Raw genomic sequence first — 21,928 nt, 5'->3', positions numbered from 1 at the left:
ATATATTGTATCTTTCTGTATCTTACAGAATGAAAAGTTCTAAAAAGATTGGTTTGTACATGTACAGTCTATGTTATTCTAATAAAAGCAGTAACTATCAGATAAAAACTACAAGAGTGGTCAAGAGAAGGAGAGGGAGAATTGCAGTAAGCAGTTAGTATTCAGTAGCAAGACCATCACTATGATTTCTGCAGCAGAGGCAACATGTGGCAATAAGCATCATGCTCAGATAATACAGGGATTTGAAAGGTCAGTGAACGTCAGTCTTCATTTTAATAAGATCCACATGCTTAAGAAAGAGCTGATACAAAAGAACTGTTAAAAAAAAAAAAAGAGCAACTGTTTTAGAAGAGTATTAATTTCAAGCTTGAAAACACTAATTAAATCAGAAAAACTAGAAATATTCCAGAGAATTTTTCATCAATACAGATTTCAAACATATAGCATTGTAAAAATTGGTTTAAAATATTTTTGTGAATAACATACTAGATTTATTACATCCTTTAGTGTGTAGAGAAGACATACTGAAAAAATGTAAGGCATAATTTCAAATCTGTATCATACTAGGGTAGTTCCCACGTAGAGACATAACATGTAAGAATGTTTGCCTCTCCTTTTCCCCATTTTACAACCCTTTCATCCCTTTTTCTCTTCCCCCTCAACCTTTCGTTATTTTTTTATCAACTCCGGAAGTATGAAAATTCAAATGTAAAAACTATTTCTGCTCTGGAGCAAGACTAGTTAGTAGGAATGTCAATAGCTTATGTCTGTACGCTGACATTAGCCTAGTAATGAAGAGATGTAAAATGCAGGTGTAACTGGAGAAAAACATTTGTGTGTGCACAAAAGTTCTCTAGCTAGAATATTCCTCCTAACAGCTTCCCCATGGTCATGTGTCTTGGATTCACCATGAATTACAACCAGATATTTGTTGACCTGAACCCTTATCATGGCTACTATATACTAGTTTGATTACTGAAAGGATCTGTGTATCAAGAAGTTTCAAATCTGATTCAGGAAATGCAGTTGTCTTTATAATGACTATCTGTTTATACAGTCTTTATATGGCTTCCTTTAGAGCTAAAATATTTTTCTATGTATTATTTACTTTTTTCTAAGGCTGTAGGGTGATAACTCAATAATGAAATAGAAGCAGCACGTTTAAGCGGTTGGTTCCTTAAAAGTAGGAACAACTGGCAAATGGCTGTATTGACCCTCTATTGCTATCTCCTGTACTGGAGATCCAGAGAGTACAGAGTTAATGAATCTACTGAAAAAATCAAAATCAAAATCATATGATACTAGATGGAAGTAGCTGACTGTTTTTGAGAAAGAGGACAGAGTTCCATAGGTCTTTCCAAAAACCCAGAGACTAAGAAAATGTACATGTCTGTAGATAAGTCATTTGAATTCATGTGTCTGTGGTTCTTGCACAGGCAGATGTAGACCAATAAACTGTAGTTTAATCAATTCATTCTGAAAAATTACTGAATTTTCTGATTTGTAATATATTAGGATGCTAAAGGAATATGTAACAGAAATACATAAGAGATTTGTATCCCAGGAAGGATAACTAAAATGTTCATTTGTCCATCAAAGCAATTTAATTTTCAGACACAATTTCCCTCCACCTTTAATTTGTGTGTTATGTGACTAATTTTAGTAAGGTCATACAATTTTAAAGCAGGTTGAACAAAAAGATTAATTTTTCTGATCGCTTACATGTTTTGCAACATCACGAAGAGCCTGAAATTTTATCTGCACATAAGTGAACAAAGATTAATTTCACTGAAATTGATGTAAATTAAGAAATTAGGCCTCTTCCTATCAATAGATTTTTCTCATTTAAAAATGCATGGAATCTGAGTACAATCCTGAAAATTAATGGTAATAAAAGCAATGGTAAGTAGCTTTCCATTCCTACAGATTCCTACAGGCAATTTGTGTTTAACATCTTTTTTGATAGTCCCCAAGTTTTAAGTCCAATCTGGTGTAATTCATTCAGAAAAGACAATATGTGAGACCTGGGGGAGGTGATTTAGCAGTTTGCCCACCAGCATAGAAGGAAGGCTTCTGACTGAGTTCAGAATATAAAGTGAGGCAGGCAATTCTTTCTCCTTTGTTCAGTTTATGCATCATTTTTAAACAAATTCTATTCCATTATATTCTTGAAAAAAATAATGAACAATGTATAAAAAAGATATCAGTGGAACAGAAAACATTTTTCTTCCACTTACAGCCACGAGTCAAGTGTTTTTAGGAACTAAGTAGTTGAATACATAAAAATGTTTGAGAAAACAGGTCAAATGCTAAACAGATTGGCACTTCTTTGTTCATAATCAAAAAGACATTAGGCAAGTATGAACAAGAATTTCAAAATGTCAGTAAATCTGAGGATATCAAAGATTTTCTAAGCGAGCAAGTTAATTGGTATTTTGATCCTTTTGAACAACTTAACAACAAAACAGATGAGCCAGCACTTTTTCTCCCTTGATGTTATTAAACAAATAGGTGTGCTTCTTGTCTGCCTGTTCAATAATGCTGTTTTGTAAACTCTTAGCAGGAAATATGAGGACAAAACAGTCAAAGGCAGGGAACAGAACTATTCAGAGTTTATCAGGTGGGAGGTAAACAAAAGATAAAGCTTTGTAACGTTACTCTTCACCATCTTCTGTTTTCATGCAGAGTAGATTATTTCACAGGTTGCAAACCTGGAATTTAGTTTATTGGGATAAAAAACAGATGGTGAGGAGTGGTCTTAATTGTAACTCACTCATACAATGGTACTGTAGCCAAAGATAGAATCATGTGTTTCACATGTATAAACAAAGTGATTACTTTAATTGAAGTAGTGAAATCTAATTTACAACCCTCGCAAACACTTTGAACCTATCAAGTTTTCAGCAGTTCATCTCCATTTGCTGTGTTTCACATCCCACATTGTCACGAGTCTGTCTTCACCTTTTCTGTGGAGCTCTGTGGTCCCTTTCATAGACTGTGATCCCAGGCATCAGATACAGGTTATTAAGGTGATCAGGCAGCAAGGTGGGCCTGGCTTGCAGGGCTGCATAGTGACCATGCACCGCACAGCAGCGAAGGAAAGTGTGCATTTTTAGTAAGGACATACATTGAAATTCCCACTAGATGAGACACTATTTCCTATATTCCAGTGCCTAGGCTTCTGATGTGATCTGCAGGTGTGTCCTTACTGGATATACCTGTCCTGTATGCACTTTCTGTGTAATGTATCATATGCTATATCATGTTTTGAAATATAAGAGGCTTGAGAGTCTCATGGTGCTAAATGATGTCAGACTTCAGGCACCTCATAAGCACACAAGAATGTTTTGAGAAGTTTTGTATAAGTTTCATGTAAGGATTGTATTTTTTTTTCTTTTTTACTTCTCTGATAGTTTATGTTCTGCATCGAAGATCTTTGTACTGCATTAGAACTGAAGAATGCAGTTTTCCTATGAGTGCTACCTCTTTAATAGACAATGTCATTCAGAACATACACTCATGGCAATACCAGTAATATTTCTGTAACAATAATCCCAATATGATTGGTTCTTCTTTTTCTAAAAGAATTTTCAGTGTAAATTTGCATAAGGTCTCTGTTAGTACACCTGACACAGTCTCTAAGTTCTCAATGTTACTTTTCTTCTACCAGTGGTGATATGCTTGTTTATTATTCATAATAAGGGATTAAAGGTATTAAAAGCCAACTGAATTGCTAGACAGAGTTTAATACTTACTGTTAAAATAGTGCATTCTTACTGCATTCTCACTTTTAACATTGAGTATCAAAACCCTCAAGTGAATTCTAGAGAAAAAACATTTCCATTCACCTTATTTTAATTTTCTATAAGCCATGGAAGTGTTTGTTGTTTCTTTCAATGGATCTAAGATTTCACCAGATCTGCATACACTTTACACTTTATATACGATAAACTACTGTATCTTCCACATCTTCTCTCTATACTCTTCACATCCACAGAATGCTGGTAAACAGTTGCAGGATGAAAGAGGCTTGAAATCTGTACAAGTGAAAAGTCTGATAATCCCTTACAAGTTATAAATACAGAATGGACCAAAATATGCTTTTTGGGGGAGTATATATGTGATTCTATGGTTATCTGATTGACAGCATGATTTAGGTATCTGGTACTGAAAATGTTTGTAGATCTTTCTTAAGAGTCTCTTGGATGTTTTTTTCACTTACGTTTCAGTTACATTTTTTTGATTCATACTCTTACGGCAGAGTCCAATGTAATCAGCTTTATACAATTTACTGGGGAACCCTCTAAAAGAGGTAAGATGCAACAAATATAAGCTGAGAATTCTTGAAAGTTATCTACAGGCTTCTTCAGTGCTCAAAATCTTGATGATTCTTTTGATTGTATTTTAACTTTCCATTTCTAGGCCTGAGAAGGAACAAGCATTTTTTGAATACTGAGAATAGGCCTTTTGTAGCTGGGGGTCTAGTTAGAAACATATTTTCTCCTTCTCACACCTCAAGGTTTTTATATGTCATTTCCCATTCTCCACATCAGGCCAGAATATTTTAATGCAAATATTCTTTTTAAGGACAAAAACTGTTAATCGTTACCTTGGTGTGTAGAACTTTGCATTCCAGGCCTAAGGGCTCTGTAAAGGGAATTTTGGTAAGAGGCACTGTTATAATAGTTAATGGTGCTGTTTAAGTGCTATTTATTGATCTGTTCCACAATTCAGCCCTAAGGGTTGGAGAGGAGAGAAATTGAACCATTTACAATCTGTTTGTCTAAGGTAAAACCTTACATAAGTCAGACAACACACAGCAGCAATCTGATGTTTTCTGTGTCTCAGTACACTTGGATGTCTTTAATTCTGCATGTCCCACCTTTGTATTTGTTCATGTGAGGATAAATTCAACTTCCAATGAACTTCCTTTTGTCTCTAATTACTCTTAAATCTAAGTTAATCCTGCTCTAATATATGTTTTGCATGAGGATATTAACATCCATACAGGATCTTTTGTAGAGCAATATAGGAACCAATGGTTAAGAAATATATAATTTCAAACAGGTTTCATCTATTGAAAAATCAATTCTTTTGAGGTGAAATTACTTCTCTTTTACTCACTGCTGCTGAGAATGTGATCAGTCAAATGCTTTTAGGATACATATAGTTGAATATATGTAGGAAATTTTCAATCAGGATGGATAATTTAAAAGAAATGTGGTTTTGCATCAGTATGGCACTTAGGAATTTACTGTCTTTATTTCAAAACAAATGAAACCATGTTATGCTTAAAACAATAGTACCAGTTACATGGGAATGCTACAGTTTCTTAATTTCAGCCTAGGTGATCATTTTCTGTCGTCATTCAGATCTTCAGTAGTGTTAGGAAGAGTAACCATTTGCATCCAAAGAAGAAAATCTTACCAGCAGACTGGAGTATGTCTTCAATCTCATGCAAACTGGTTTGTAATAGCCTTTATGGTTCTTATTCTATTTAAATGCAGTGAAGTAGTGCAAAGATCCTGTTTAGATGGTACCTTATGTATAGACCAGGCACAGCATTACTTTAACCTACAGCCAGTTGTTTAGCAAGCTGCCCTGGGAGCGAGACTATTGTTCTTTCTTATCTACTTAAGTCTTTCTTTCAGTCTTGTATTTATTTCCAAAACAGAGGGTAAAACTGTTTCTTCATCCCGAATTCAAAATAGGTAGAAGATTCCACAGCATGTGTCCTCCATGAGTATTTTTGTGCATTTAAGACATAATATTGTGAATGTCTGAATATGTAAGTAGTGTGTGTTACAATTAAATTACCTGTTGTTTTTTTTTCAGTAGTCCTAAATTTCTCATTGCTCATTAAGACCTTCCATGCCTATGTAACAACAAATGAAAGACTATAAACTTAATTTTTAAGAACAGAAATAAAAGTATTGGCTTAATATAGACAAAGTGTTTTGGACCATTGCACTGTTTGCTAGAACAAACGCAAATGTGCAAATAAAAAAACTAAGTTGCAAATCTTTATTCTTTATTATATGTGGAAGTATGTGTGATTTGTAGCCCTACATTTCTGCATTTAAGGAGTTAGTTTCTTCCCTTGATAAAATCATATAGTGTTCACTATGTTTGTGATCTCTGTACAGCAGACTTAAGTATGATAGAGATGTTCTTAGGCCAATAAATCAAAATGAACAGTTATAATTGTATGTTGCCCAAAGCCTTGGCTGCATAACTAGACATTTTCACTACCATTTCACCATGTATAATATTTGTAAACTTTCACCAGATGCATTAAGGTGAAACATTTTATCTTCCTCCAAAATATTGCATGTGTTTTGTTGCCATACAAAGATCTTAAATTCCATAAATTAGATGGCCCTACATGGCATACGCTATGTTGTGATACTGTTATCTTAAGCACAAATCAAATTACTTGTGTTTGTAGTTAGTGACTTAGTCATGAAAACAGGCAGTGCTAGAAAACAAAGCATTTTCTTGTCATTGATAAGATTGTGAAACTTAAAAATTGTGGAGTTCTCCCTGACTATTTGCACCTCTGCTATCTAAATATTGTTCAATGATTTTAAAATTCCCAGCTACAACATGTCTTAAAAGATACGTGAACATGCAAAAAGCTGATAATAGCATAGACTTGAAGATTTCCTTCCCTCTAGGAAAGAAACAAACCACTTAAGTTACACATATGTATAAATGCCAAGGCTGATCTGAAATAGCTTTTGTAGCAATCAGCAATTTACTACTGATGCAACTTCTCTGACATGTCTGTCAAGCACGTGTTGAAACTGCAAACTATGACAAATTGTTTGGGATATGTACATTTTATATCTGAGTTCTATCAGTGCAAGTCAGAATGCTGTCTTGTGAAATCATGTATCGTTAAATTTAATAGTAAAATAGAGGAAATGTGCATTTTTTTTCTTTTAAATCTGCCTAGATTTAAACTGCTGTTTCTCCATACCTGCTAAATGCCATGACTGTTAGTACTTTGAAAGACTTGGCTAAATAATTTGCAATACCATCTTACTGATAAAATGACTGCATTAAAAAAACTTTAACTCGATAACACACAATCTCCTATCATTATTCAGAGTGGGCAGTGTCTCCAGTTGGTGAATATCTATCTCTCCAGTTCAGGACAGATTCCAGTGCCTTCAGACATCATTTTGTTCCCCTTTGATCTTTATTGACTATTTTAGTGGTTCTTTTTTCTTTCTTGTGACAACTGGAGCTAATCTCTAGAGATTAACTGGAGCTAATATTTGAAAATCATATTCCCCTGATTTAAAAAAAAAAAAAAAAAAAACCACAAACTTGCGCTGTTCCATTCTTTATAATTGCTTCTCAGTATTTTTTTTTTTTTTCAGTATGAGGTAGAATTTTTTCATGCCTTTATGTGGCTACAAGAGGAATCTGTCTTTGACATTCACTGGTCAGATTTCTCTTTATTCTAAGGACTATGTGATGGTTTTTCCCCATTCTGGTAATTAGGAGATCAGTTTGCTGAACCTGCTGATTCCTTTCAAAAGCAATGTAAATAGAGTAGTTCCTGCAGAAGTGAAACTTAAAGAAGAAACGTGATGGTTCATAAATGAGAGGTGAGGTGGCAGTTGCTACTATCTAACTGTGTACTTGTGGTAAAATAACCTTGAACTTGTAAACTAGCAAGCCAGTGTTCTTGCTGTTATGTAACATGATTGTTTGCAAATAGAGTTACTTGATTACTGTACAACTGTCCTTCATGAACAAATGGTGCCTTTACAAGCATGGCTTGTTACAGTCATTTCTCATGTCTATTCAGTTCCAACAAGTATGCATCTCTTTTTTGTTATCTTTTTGCACCATAATTTTATTTCACATAATTCTCAGGGCTGTTCTTTTTGGGATCTTGGACAAAATGTAAGTCAAAGTTGTTTACTATGGGCCTGATCTGGAGGCCACTAGAGTTATCATAATAATTCCCATTGACTGATTATCCCAATCAAACAGAAAAAAGGCAAAATGCCTAAAGACTTACATAACCATAGAAATCCTTGTGTCTATCAAAAATGGTTTAATTTGAATGAAGAGTAGTTTGTTTTATTTTTTTCTTTAAAATAGCTACTAGTTTTGTTTAACTATCAGCACTAATAAGATCCTTACCAATAAGATAGCAATGCCAATTGTTTTAATTGTGCATATATATGACCTCTTTCTGGAAACACAAAATTTAGATGTCAAGCAGTCTGAACATCCTGCTGTCTGTAAATTAAGATTGATATGAGAATTGTTTTTCCTGTAAACTAATCTTTATTCTTTGTACACGGTAGCAGCCTCTCTGCATATATAATCTGTCAGTATTGCTGATACAGACTCTGTGCTGCCTGCCCTACTAGTGCTGGCCTTTTTCTTCACAGACTGAGAATCTGCAGTCTTTCTGTTTGAAATACTGAAAATGAAAATTACTTTGGTGCTATTGACAGGGTGGTCTTGTTACAAGCTCAAGAGTCCTTGAACTTATGTGGATCCTTCTTTCCCAACAAATATCAAGGCTACTTATACTTGTTTGTGAGAAGTGACCAATACCAGTAACTAACTGTATGGGAACAGCTGAATCACGGCCTGAACCTCTGATTGACCACCTGAGGTGAGCAATGAGTCAGCCCTGGAAGCACAGGTGAAGGCAATTCACCTGTGCTGCCAGAAGGGGTGGAGCCTGGCTCCACCTCTCCTAGACCCATTTAAGAGCCGACTACCAGTGGGGAAGGATCTCTTTCTGGAGATCCCTCCTTTGGAGTTTTGTAGCCAGCCCAGGACATTGAGTAAGCACTCTATCTATTCTTTTGGTATAATAACCTGCTTAGCCAAACTCTCTGATATATTTCTTAATTATAATATCTGTACATTCATTGATTATACACTAACATACTGCAAAATTCTACTGATGAAATAGACTTTAAGGACTTTTTTCCTGAGAAATGGACTTCAGGTCACAAATAATATATCTTAGAAATATTTCCGTTATTTCTGGAGTTTCATCTCTGAGCTAGAGAGTAGTAGTGGAAGTACACGTTTGTTGCCAAGTCAACTCTTTCTTTGTCATTTTGTTTTGCAGGTATTACTACCTTGCATTCAAGGCACATGAGTCTCCCCTTGGCAGCAGAGAAAACTGTCTGACCATTTTGGAGAAAGCTAAACTAGAAAACTGGATTCTTGGAAAAACCAAGGTAGAGAATGCTGATATTTTCTCCAGGTTAGCGTCCCTGTAGCAAAGCTTATCTAACAGTGGTTTGCAAAGTACCGAGTGAATTAACAAAAGAGAATTTAACAAGGAATTTGTTCCAGTTAGTTAGCCTTCTAGGTTACAGAGGTGCCCTTCCAAGTCAGATGAGTTTGTGCTACTGGAGAAAAGGTGCATTGAGTACCTCCCCAAAATGCACTCTGCACGTGGCTGCCTTGATAAAGATGGTACATCTGTCAGTGCCTGCTGTGATAGTGTCCTGAGGATCCTTCTATTAATCAGATGTGACTGAAACTTTACACTCTGACCTGTTCTGTGGGTCTGGTTAGTACATTATCTGTGGAGTTTCAGATGAGATTTTTCTGTTTCTTTGATAGAAGAGCCTTTGATCATGGCTTAAAATGGTCTGGTTGACTTCTGTGAGAAGAAAGTTATGTTGTATCCGGAGTTGTTTTATTGTGCACAAAGGAAAAACGAGGAGAGAGTGTATGTAACTACCCATAGTATTTGCCTCTTGAAGCAGTGTTGTTAGACAGTATTGTCTAAAACAATTGTAGTCCGAGATTTATGCCCCAACAGTCAAGAAAGTCTGTATTTTAAAACTATTGATAAATGAAAGCTTCCCTCTCACCAGTTTACTTTCTTAAGGGCAAAAATAAGTGGTTTATTTTGCAGTGGGGTGACCATATTCAATGGAATAATGAAGCTCCCTCAGCACACTGAAAGCAAATTATTTAACTCACAAAATTGCTAAAGAAAAAAACAAAACAAAAAAAAAACACAACAGCAACTAGTATTTTATGAGGTTTCCTAGAAAAAGTTCTCTGAAGTAGGCCAATACAAGGCTTCCAAAAAGGCAAAATATGATAGCTTGTGCTGCTACCTATGTGTAATACTGAATTTGTTGTTCCATTTCAGGTTTTTCTGAAGTATTACCATATAGAGCAGTTAAATTTGTTCCTGCGAGAAGTTATAGGGAGGGTGGTGGTCATGCAGGCTTATATCAAGGGATGGCTTGGAGCAAGGAGGTACAAGAAAGCCAAAGAAAAAAGAGAAAATAGTGCTGTTACCATACAGTCAGGTAAATATTCACATTTCCTATTTCATTGAGTAACTTGGCATTTTAAGATGTTAAATTATGTGTATAATATTTATTCATAATAGTTTATATGAAATCAAAATAATGGGAGGTACTTTTCTCGCCAGCTAATTGATGCAAATATTACTGATTTACTTCTAGGGTGTTATCTTAGCTTTCAGTAATGTAATCATTTAAAATATTTTAGAATTTTGGATGTGATGCCTGTACATAAATGGAAAATATTGTTAGGTGCGTCTACACTAGCTTGCAGCACATACATAAAATGCGATATCTTAGCTCTCCTTCCTCTCTTCCCCCTTTGCCTTCTTATGTGCACCATACTTACAGATAACATAAGTTATGGGGTGGGCCCAAAAGGCTGATTGCCAGTAATCTAGCAGGCTTTTTTATATTGAATTTGGGGAGTTATGTGAGAAGGGGAGTTCTTGTGCTGACTGATGATGCACAATTATCATGCACCTTTGCCTTTTGGATTAGGACATCAGCGAGCACATGGTGACAATTAAAATTTGGACGAGTAAAGCAGTGTTTGAAGTTGCAAGGATGAGAGTACTGCAGTCATGAACTCAGAGTTCAACATGTGGGTGGGTGAGGAGGAGGTACTGGAGGTGGGGGCTGGAGTGGTTGTGGCAGGAGGGATGAAAGTTTCAGCACATCTCTAGCTCTCTAGACTCTGTAGCACTTCCTTAAATAAATGTAATTTCCAGCACATGGTTTTGTATTTTTAGCTTGGAGAGGATATGAAGCTCGCAGGAAGTACAAGGAAATAAGGAACAGAAGAAATAATGCTGCTATACATATTCAAGCAGGTAATTAAAACATTATTTTGGTTGCCAGTACCTATTTTGCTGTGGGTGATTTCATGTGTCGGTGTTTATAACCAAGAGAAATACGTACAGTTCAAATGAAATCTGTCAAAAGCATTGCTTCTCGTCACTTGTTCTTCACTATCAAATGACATCTGTGACAGTTATGACACTTTTTCTGAGATTTTTCTGAGTACCTTTCTGAAACATACCGAATAAAAGCTGTTAATTCTTTAAGATTCTTCTCAACACAATGAGTATGATTCAGTCTTGAGCAGAGCTGGAATGAAGCACTGAATATGTTTGACTATAAGTGTGGATTGGAGGCACTGGACATGCATTTCTGTCTTTGTCAAGTACCGATCTTGGCAGATAGTCAAGTTTCCCTTTCAGTTGCATGCTGAGTTTGCTAGCTTTGGCCAATCTCTGACTCTCTGCCAGACTCCTATGCAGCCGTATCAATATGAATTTGAATGAACTTTAAAGAGATTGTTGGAGGAACAGGCCCATAGGGCTGTGCAGGTCTCTAGTAGAGAGCAGGGTACCATATGGCATAGAAATCTCAGAACCACTGCTGCGAACTCAGTGATGTTTTCACATGCTGCCAGAATGAAGCAGTCTCCATATGATGCAGTGTAACACACCTTTCCTGTCCAACCCCAGGTGAGAGACTATACCTGATCAAAAATGAGCTGTAGCAATGTGTCTACAGATAAATCATGGCACCACCTTTATTTTCCCAGCTGCCTATGCTATCATAGGTCCTTAAGCTTTGTAACCTCTCTATTTTGCATCGTATAACCTGAAGTCAATCTGAAATGGAGTAGTTATAAATATTCCTTTACTTTTTTCTCTTCTTAAGCCATTCCTGCTAAATCCAACTTTTTTTTTTCTAAGTTTCCTACTTTGAAAATAAGCTTCAGAATGACTTTGAGCAGAAAACAGAAGAATACCAATCTGGTTACAGAAAGGAACAGATTATCATTAGGTTAAAATAGTAATTTATAGCTTAGTGTGCATACTGTTATGTATAATCATAAACTATAGCTCTAGTGTTAAATGCAGATCATTATATTAAATGGAGAACAGTTAAGGAGATTTTTTTTTCCTATTACTACAAGCACTGAGGAACTGTGTGAGTGCTCTCTCCCCTTCTTCCTCTCCTTTGTGTTGTCGCTTGTTTTATTCATAATGACCAGATTTTAAAGAGCCACATGCAACTGCTTTCTGGAGTATTCACTAAATTTATGCTTGTCCATACCTGCACTAGGATTTCCTGACTTTTATGATGGCATTTTGTCATTAAAAAAAAAAGTGAAATGGTTGACCCTTCACTTTCCCACTATTAACAGTTTTTAAGAGGAGAGTTATCTCAGATTTCATTGGAAGGTGGTGTGTAGCAATGTTACTTCAAGGCTGTAGGGTATACTTGGCCTTAGAATTTTATTCAGCTAGCTTTCTTAGGCATGTAGGAAGTGCATGCATATTACCAACGCTTTGGAAAAAGCAACTGATCTATTCTGCTGTTTGCATGCATGGAAGAGATTCAGAGCTTTGTTCCTTCCTGTCATCTCTGAGATGCATTGAACATGGCAGAGCAGAGACAGTGGGATTGTACACATCCTTGTATTTGGACGCTTCTGTCCTCTGGACCTAGTGCTGGAGGAATGCTATTAGAGCTTTTCCAACCAACAGACACACTGCCTTCTTTTGTAACCTGGCACTTGACAGTTTCAGTGATCAGTCTGGGTGAATGAGCATTAAGGCTGTAGGGTTAAGAGTGACACATGCACCTCTGTATTAATTATGCTGGCTGCTCCTCCTGTCTTTGGTACTGCACTCAATGAGGTATAATAATAATCCCCAGCATGTTTCACTCTGCCTTTGGAAATCTATATCTAGGACCTCGTATTTGAAAATTCTTCTTGTGCCATTTTTCTTCTCTGTATGTTAATCATTCAGTGTTTATAATCAAAGCTCATGCTTGTGAATGGCGGCCATCTTCCTGCTTTTAAAATACACAGACATCCTTTTCTTGTTTACATTACACTGCCAAAGTGCTTAGTGACATGGGAACAAAAGCAAGCCCAAATCTCTACTTTCCCTGCACATCTTATAATGTTAGTGTGTATTTCAAGGCAGCTTTTCAGTAAAAAGGAGTATGATCACCTTTGGATTTTTTTTTAATGAATCATTTCAGGCAGAGAGATATATTGTTGGCATTTGTCATCCAGACATTAGCAAAACCGTATAATTAAAATAAATGTACTTCCCTTTCTTTCTCCCTCCTCTCCCTCCCCCATCCTCAGCCTTCAAGCAGGCCTTGAAATTTAGGAAGCATTTGGCTTACATGTTTTTACAGAACAGCACATATTGAAATTTGTTTTCCTTTCATCTCTTTCCCAATAAAAGCAGCCGCTCGGCTTATCCCTTTAGCTTCCTCAGAACTTCCTTTCAGAATTCCCGATCTATTACAGCACATTCACATACCAGAAACAAGATGCCTTTTCATGCTGTCAACCTTTTTCATCTGAAATGTAAATTAATTCTTGCTGGTACGCTTTGACAGAGATCAAAGTAGGGGTATTAACCTTATTGGGCCTTCTCTTCATCAGAATCAGTTCCAAAGACTGCAAGGGTAGTGTTAGGAGGCCAGTCTTCACTGTTATCTATGGCCCTCCTCCAGGCAGTCCTCTGTCTACAAGTCAGCATTTCAAAGGCGCTGATTTCTTTTGTAAATGACCTTATCATTACTTTAAACTGTGTGAAAAATGATTTGCCTGAATAATTCTTGCAGGATTATCCTGCTCATTTTAATTGTGGGGGGACTTCATTCAGATTCCAGGATATTGTTTAAGTGGTTTTGACAGCAAGTGATCATAGCCTGATATAAAGGAGGAACACAGCTCCTGATTGGAAACCTCTTGACTTGTTCAGATTGTTCATTTCTTGCAAGTCAGTCTTTGAGGTAGGCTACATTTGCATTTTAAAAATAAACAGATGCCTTTCAAATACATGAGCTGGTGGTCTGGAGATCTCTGTGGGCCCAGCAGTTTGCTATCCATTGATGAAATGTTGAAAGAAAAAACAAACTTAAAAAAAAAAAAAACCCTTCACAATATACTTGAGGATACATTTCCTAAGTGTATAATATTACACAAAAAAATGGTCATTATTTTAGATAAGGGAAACACTCTAGCTAGTAGACAAAATATTTGTGAGCTTAAATTAGCCGAGGAAGGAAAAGCTGCCTTACTTCAGCGTATCTACACTGCAGGTTTTCAGAACGTACAGATTTTATGAGATGAGAAATGGGGTGCAGGTTACACAAGTCCTTCCTTATTTCCTCTGGTCTGGCTTTCCCAAACTGTATCGTTGAGGCAATTTTTAACTTGGAGGGGAACGGCGAAGAATTATTTCATGTAAAGTTTTCACATTAGTAACACTTCGCACTTTGGTGTAAGTATTTCTTTGTAATTGGGATTTGAATTGATTGAATTTACATCTACATATAATGAAAAAGATTTTATTGAAATAAATTATTTTAGAAAATTATTTTTGCCAGATACACACCTGGTGTAAATCAGTGTATGACCACTGAATCATCTGACTGAAATGTTGCTCTACTGGTCTGTCTCACATGCAAGTCTCATTGGATGTTTCTTTCCATTAGAGGAAAGCATTAATTAGAATTAAAAAGGAAACAATACACAAAACAAACAGATAATAGAATTATAAAGATACATAATCTAGTTATGAAAACGCATATTTCTATGTGGAGTGACCCTTGTCCCGAAAGTCTTAAAGGAGGATTTTAATCTGTTTATTTCATTTGTGAGGTGATGTTGCCAAAATGCCAAATGAGTGGTGCGTACAATTCACTTAGATCTGAGGTGACATCACTGAATTCATTTTAATTAGGCCCACTTTAGCCATCTGGAATATACTTTGCAACTCTGGTCAGGACTGAGTTTAACTATGCTTCCAGAGGTGAAAGGCAAATGACTAATCCATTGAGCCACTGTCTCCTCCTCCAACACGTGCTCACGCACTCACCATATGTCACATTGTATTGGAAAATTCTTTATCATGAACTCAAGAAAAAAGAACAGAACCGAAATCTTTTTTTCTTTTTTTTTCTTTTTTTTTTTTTAAACAAAAAGGGATGTATGTTCAGAAGGAAATCAGATGAAAAAAAACATTCTGCAAAATGCTTTCTACAACTTCTTCCCATGCACTGTTTGCATATCTCACTATTTGCATATATCTTTCGTGGGCTTCAGCTGAAATTTATTTTGTTTAAAAAAAAAAAGGGCTTGGGAAAAGCTGGAATGCACTATTTCATATTTATAATAACTGTAAGTTTTTAATAAAAATTTTACCTGCAGTATTTTTTTCAGCAAAGTTTAATGTCAGCTTCAATAGCAGAAAAGGAAGCATTTCTTAAAAACCCTATTTTTTCTGTCAATTCATGTGTATGTGTGTGTACAGGTATTCAGCTAGTAATGTTGTAAAGTTCTACGAATTATGTTATTAGAATGTTCCAAATACTTCTAAGCACATCATTATTATATCTAAAAATACATCTTTTTTTTTATCATTCCTGAAAATAACAAATACTAAGTAACAGATACAGCTTTATTTTTTATGTCAGTCATCTTCCTTTTAGCAGCATTCTCAGGATAAGAACCTCTGAAGAAATATGTTTCTTTTAATGGTAGCTGAACTGAGTCATTTTATTATCTTGATTTCACATTCAGATGTATTTGTACAGGCTACACAGCTTTACTTAACTTTACTCCTCTATCTCTTTATGTTCTGTACCAGCTTAGGCCATTCAGTCTTCAATTCTAGTATACCAAGTAACCATTAAAAACCTCCTGCTCATATGCAGGGAGCATGTTAACAAAAGTGAGATGGCCTTAATAGTTTTTTGAAGGATGAGGTCTTGTATTTTATCTCTGTCTCTGAGCTAATCTTTCTGTGAATAATTTTTTTTTTCTATTTCTTTTTTTTTTTCCTGACCATTCTTACTAGATTTCATGCCCTTGGCAAAATCAGGAAGGGACAAGAGACCTTGGAATACTTCTTTCTTTTCATTACTGATGTTGACAGTCAGTTTCAGAGTCATCCACACTTCTTTTGTTTGACCAAGTCTCGAGATAAAACTTTTTAGTGCAATGCACAAAAATTAAAACCCATACATCAAAGTGATGATGTGCATCAGTAGCAAGGCCTGCTTTCTTGTAATGCTTCTGCCAGAGATTATAGGACATTAGTTATTTTTCCTGCTACTAAGCATTCATCACCCAAGTTCCATCCAGGCTGAGAGGTGAAAAAGGGGAAGTATTCATGGGACTTAGCAAAGGACACGACTTCCCCTCTCTTTTACTGTTCAGTGGAATTAATTTGGCATGAAGCAAAAAATCAGATTTATGGGCTCCAAATCACCTCAGATGTTGGTAGTTAAGCTTCTGAATGCTCTTTTATCTAGGCAAATTAAGAAGGTCATATGCTGTTTGTAGCAAATCAATTTCTGATTACAAACAGTCATGACACCTTCTATTCAGGAAACTTGAGCTTTCTGTTCAAAATTGTTCTTATGTACTATTTTAAGTTATATCTTAAAAATATGTCTATATAGAAATATTTTTTAACAAGATTTCTTACAGCTGAGAATGAATCCCTCTGCTGTTTTAAAATAGTACTTCATCTCTGTTCTTCATGCCTCAGGTACAGACCTATGATTATTTAGCTTTGATCTTTCATTGTGCTTCACATTTCAGTCTGTAACTGTATATTTCCAATGGGAATCAGAGGAAAAATGCCTGGATTTTTGCTATTTGGAATTGTGTAACTTTGCATGTAATGTATATGCCTCAGTGCTTAGACCTTAAAATAAAGTTTTTTAACTGTAGTATGCCAAATTTCAGGCTCCCTATGGTAAATATGTTCTTTGTTTGCTACATGCTGGAGCTGGCAGAGTGATCACTTTAAGTCAAAGTTAGTGTAAAAAGCAAAAAGTAATGTCCTCAGTGGTGTCACAGAAAATGCTTAACTCTAATAAGATAACTATTAAAATAAATAAAAGTTCTAAAATTCCTAATTCCTATGTTCCTAGGTTGCTTTGAGTTTAGGTCCTGTTATCATTGGTTATGTAAAGATCAGGGTTAGAGATACTGTTGCTGTAAAGTTTGGAATATAGAATGCATAAGGTGAAAATGAGGTGACAGCTGGTAATCATTCTTCTTCAATGATGCAGTGATTGTTCATGGAGCACTAGCAACATGAGTCTGCTAATTTCACACTCTTTGAGCCAAGTGCTTAGTGTCAAAACCAGCACCAGTCAGTAATGCAAATTGCCATGATGGAACAGCTTCCCAACCTCTCCGGCTCCCCCAGTAGAATTCTCTGCATATGCATTTCCATTGAAACATTATAGTTCCAGTTATAAATGCTGAAAAGATGCAGTTCTACTAATTCTTGATGAAGATTTTGAGACAGAAAAATGTTTGTTTACCCTTCTACTTCAGTTGTCCTGTGAGTCTATGGGAAAACAGGAAAAGCACAGCCATTTACCTGTAAGATAGGAGGTATTCTAAAAGAATGTTAGAAGCCAGCTTAAGGAAGGGTTCCGTTGAAGAGAATTTGATCCTGAAAATATTTATGAAAACAGAATTCAGAGTAAAAATAAAGTTTACAAAATGAAATAAAGCAAATTGTGTGTAGTGAATGAGGGAAAGACAAAAAATAGTTATACCGTCATTAGTAGGTATCTGGCAGAAAAAAATCATAGAGATATTGGGGGTGGTTTTATACGCACACATGCACGCACACATGCACACACACATGCAAAGCAACTGCTGAAACTGAGAAATTACTAGAGAGAAAAATGATGCTTATCTTACTACTTCACTTATTTCAGTGCTTCTTTATCTTTACAGTAGTCCATACACTGCTGCTCAGCGTGTTTCAGCTGCAGAGGTGGCTGCCAGCCAGCTGTCTTTGCTGCCAATAGCAGAGTAGGTTCCTTGTCTGGTCAGTGGGGGATAGTTAAGAATTGGAAGCCTGATTGCATGGGGCAAGAGAGTGCTCGCCTCATCTCTGCCAGATAGGCAGACTTTTCCAGTCTCATTATTAAGGGTGGAAAGTTGCTCAGCCTCATGGTACCTGAGCTCTGTATTCAGTACAACACCTCAGCAGGCTCAGCTTCTGTCATGCCTTCTGTAAAGGGAATGGTTATTTATTTTAGTAATCTCTCATTAAAAGGCAATTTTTGCTGCTTTTTACACTGGAAACATCAGTAGCATAGAAAACGTTAGATTGTTATGGTGCATTGCATACCACAGCTTGAATGGTTAGGATGCTTTTTTGTTTTTTTGTATCGCACATGAAAGTGCAAAAATGCACATTTTTGTGATGGCTGGAAAGAAGGTCATTAACATGAATTAAAATAGAAAAGAAGAGATCAATTATAGTCCTTCCTATGGAAAGAGTAGCTGAGATCAGGGTAGCTTTATTTTTTTTCTTCTTTTCCTTATGCAAAAAGAAAGGATGAATGCTGAGTTAAGTTTCTAAGAGTCATTAAATGGAAGGAAAAATGAATAAAAAATTATTCCATAATTTTGTAATAATGAGAGATTCCAAGTACTGCATTTTTTTCCTCTTTTGTGTACGGAACACTTTTGTTGTTTTTACAAAATATCAGGCATGAGATGATCTTTTTGTCAACAACTTTGTTCTCTTTATTCTTTACTATATTTTCTCTTTATTCTACCTCCTGCTTTCCCAATGTTACCTATATTGTTATTTTGATCCTGCGTGAGGTTGCTCTGTGTCCCACATCCCATATCCTATGTCCCATACAACATTAACCCAGATTTTAGACGTTCCAATTGTAGAGCATTCAGCTCTGTGCTGCAGAGAGATGTGCCAGTCTGTATTTCAGGTTCTGCAGAGTTTTTCTCTGATTCATAACTGTTTTTTAGCTTTCAGGGGATATATTGTTCGTAAAAACTATCCAAGACTGAAGAAGAGCACTGGCTGTGTAGCAGATTCTCAGCATATGAGCAGCTGCTCTACTTCTGATGTTGACTGTGAAGAGCACTGGTGAGTTGAATCCTTTGTTATCTACAGAAGTAATTTTGCACACAGTAAAATCTGAGAGGAGCAGACGTCATCATGATTCAACTGGTGCTTTGGGAGCCTGCCGTTTTCTGAAGATGATCACCTGTAGGTTAAGCAGCACCCCCACCAGCATAGTCATCTCAGTATTCTCCAGGTAAATAAGTGAGATTTATTTAAAGTAGTGTTTGCCCTGGACTGATGTCCTGTTTCTGTGGACTTCTCACAAGTACCCAGAATACCCCTAACCACAGACTGCATTTCAGAACTGGCTGCAATGCATGATTTTCAAGAGTAGAAATGTACCCTTTTGTGCCTGTGGAGCTCCATGCAGAGTTCTAATGAGGGAAAAGACTTGCAAAAAAGAGATGGCCAAGTCACTGACAGCCTAGGCATACTGTAAACCTTAGTAGTGGTGCCTCCCTCTTTGTAGAGGAAGAATATTTTGATCTTCCTTACTAGTGGAGTTGTTTCAGTCCAATATTGACCTGCTCTTTCTTGTGTAGAGAAGGGAACTGCTCCATCTATTATTTGTCTATCTTTCCTACAGTGTTGCAGAAGAGGTGCTGGCTGAAGGAATCCCTTTGGTCAGCAGATTTTGGTGACTAAGAGCTATAACATGTCCCCTGCTGAGGGATAGACATCAGGAAATCTCAGTTCTTATTGCACTTCTTATTTCTGTTAATTTATAGTCTTTCTATACAGCACACAAATGCAGGTCCTGTTACACCTCTTATGAGTTCTCTGAGGAAACCGGTGACTTGCTTGAATGCAACTAGATGCTATTATTCCATTGAGAAAGTTGCTTTGTTTGTTGTTTTTGTTGTTGTTGATATGATTTTTTTTAATTACACTGACTCTTCCTCTGAGAAAGTATTTCAGCTTTCTCTGTGTATTTTCAGAACACTGAGTTACATTAATTTCCATGTGAACTTTGTTTTTTTTTTTATATTGAATAGTGTCTGCTAAATGCTTTAGTGCATGAAATGATTTTGTCCAGGTGTAATCACCTGTATCCTTTCAGGTTAATAATATTCCAGAGTATCTCCCTTGCAGTAGTCTGATTTCAGAATAAATAAATATATAAATAAATAAATAAGGTTCAGGCTGGTGGAAAAGGACAAAAAAAAAACGTATATACAATTTTTTTTGTAATGTTATTCAGGGAAAAGAATGAACACGCTACAATTTACTGTCATATCTCTGTCCTTCGGTCTCCTCACAGCTTATAGAGTCAACATGTTTTGTGATTCTGCTTTCCCTTCATGTGTGTGGAGCAGCCTCTGTCTGTTAGGTATTTAAGAGGGGAACTATCTTGCGATCTCTTTAGAACTACTCATAGCTATTTGTTCTCCAGTCTGCATGGCATTAAGATAGAGCCTATAACCTGTCTGTTGTCAATTCTGTCTGGCAACCCAAATTAAAATTACAAATTAAAATACAATGTAAATAAGTATTTTGTCTTTTTCAGTGTTTTGAAGCTTTCACCTGAACTTGTTTGAAGGTGTATGACCTCTTTAAACTTTTTTTTCATCAGTTTTGTATATAGGTAGCCAAGAATTATTTTCTTCCCTTTCTACATTAGATTGTTTCCAGAATTCCTCATTGCTTTCCAAACAAACGTATCTTTGTGGATTAGATACAGTTTTCTCAGCTGTACATCCCTTGAGGCTCATAAACATTTTATGGATCTGTAGTTGTTGAGGTGAATTTGGGCTTTATGGGGCACAAATACACTTCTAAAGGTATTCAGACAATGAATTTATATTGAAATCAGTGTTTAAATGCCTTTAAATATTTAGATTGAAGATGCCCACATAAAAAACATTCGCTATTCAGTTCTTGCACACACTCCTGATTGCTGTACACAATCAGACAGGTAATAAAACTTGTACCTTTTTTGTCTGGAGCTGCTAAACTGCCACTACTGCTGGCAATTCTCAGTTTAAAACCTAATGAATTTCCCAGCTTATTTGTTTAATCCTATATATTTCCCTGCAGTGGCCTGAGGTTCCAGTGACTTCAGTGAGACTTGAATATGTTGAGCATTTCACAGGTGATGTTCAGAATCTTAGGACTAAATACGATAACTTCCTTACCATAAATCAAGGCTCTCTTCTACAGGTAGCTGTTTGGGGGTTTTGTGTTTTAGTGCATGACTGTTCAGTCATATGGGAAACTTGTAAGAAATAGTGGTGAATAGTAGTGCAGCTGTTTAACACAGTAGCTTGTAATCTATCTCTAGACAAGGCAGCCTCACTGTGGCTTCACATACCATTGAACTGATTTGTTGAATAATAAAATATTCTTTTCATTTCATTTCCTTTCATTTCTTTTCATTTCTTTTGCTTTCTAGTTAGTAGTTTTGGAAAATATAAACGGAGCTGAAAAGTGTTCAGGATACAAAAGGAAAATCACATAAAGATCTTTTCTGTTATGTGCATAGGATATATAACAGCCTGTTACTTTTTCAAAGATCTACTAAGAAAGAAAAAAAAAAAAAAGTTCCAGTACTATGATGTATTTAAAACACTAAGTTATGAATTTCAAAGTGCTTAGAGGAAAGTGGCACTTTAAAAAAAATTAAATTCCTTCAATGAAATTGAGTCTCTACACCTAGTTCACACTCTCTAGTTGATGAATGCAGGAAATAAG

The 21,928-nt window shown here is 36.0% G+C and overlaps 1 protein-coding gene across 2 annotated transcripts in view; it reads left to right on the top strand.

The window, feature by feature from the left end:
- The window catches only part of MYO3B (myosin IIIB), a 196,765-nt gene that overhangs the window by 126,911 nt on the left and 47,926 nt on the right, over window positions 1-21,928 (top strand). For both annotated transcript variants that reach the window (XM_085228887.1, XM_031554299.2), the window contains exons 29-32: window positions 9,116-9,227; window positions 10,160-10,322; window positions 11,072-11,152; window positions 19,138-19,258. In XM_085228887.1, coding sequence (XP_085085013.1) covers window positions 9,116-9,227; window positions 10,160-10,322; window positions 11,072-11,152; window positions 19,138-19,258 — 477 coding nt within the window. The remainder of the gene's footprint in view (window positions 1-9,115; window positions 9,228-10,159; window positions 10,323-11,071; window positions 11,153-19,137; window positions 19,259-21,928) is intronic.

Source organism: Meleagris gallopavo, chromosome 7, assembly GCF_905368555.1.
Source record: "Meleagris gallopavo chromosome 7, MGAL_WU_HG_1.1, whole genome shotgun sequence".
NCBI lineage: Eukaryota > Metazoa > Chordata > Aves > Galliformes > Phasianidae > Meleagris > Meleagris gallopavo.
Note: the sequence above shows the minus strand (reverse complement) of the source record. Positions and strands in the feature narration are given on the sequence as shown.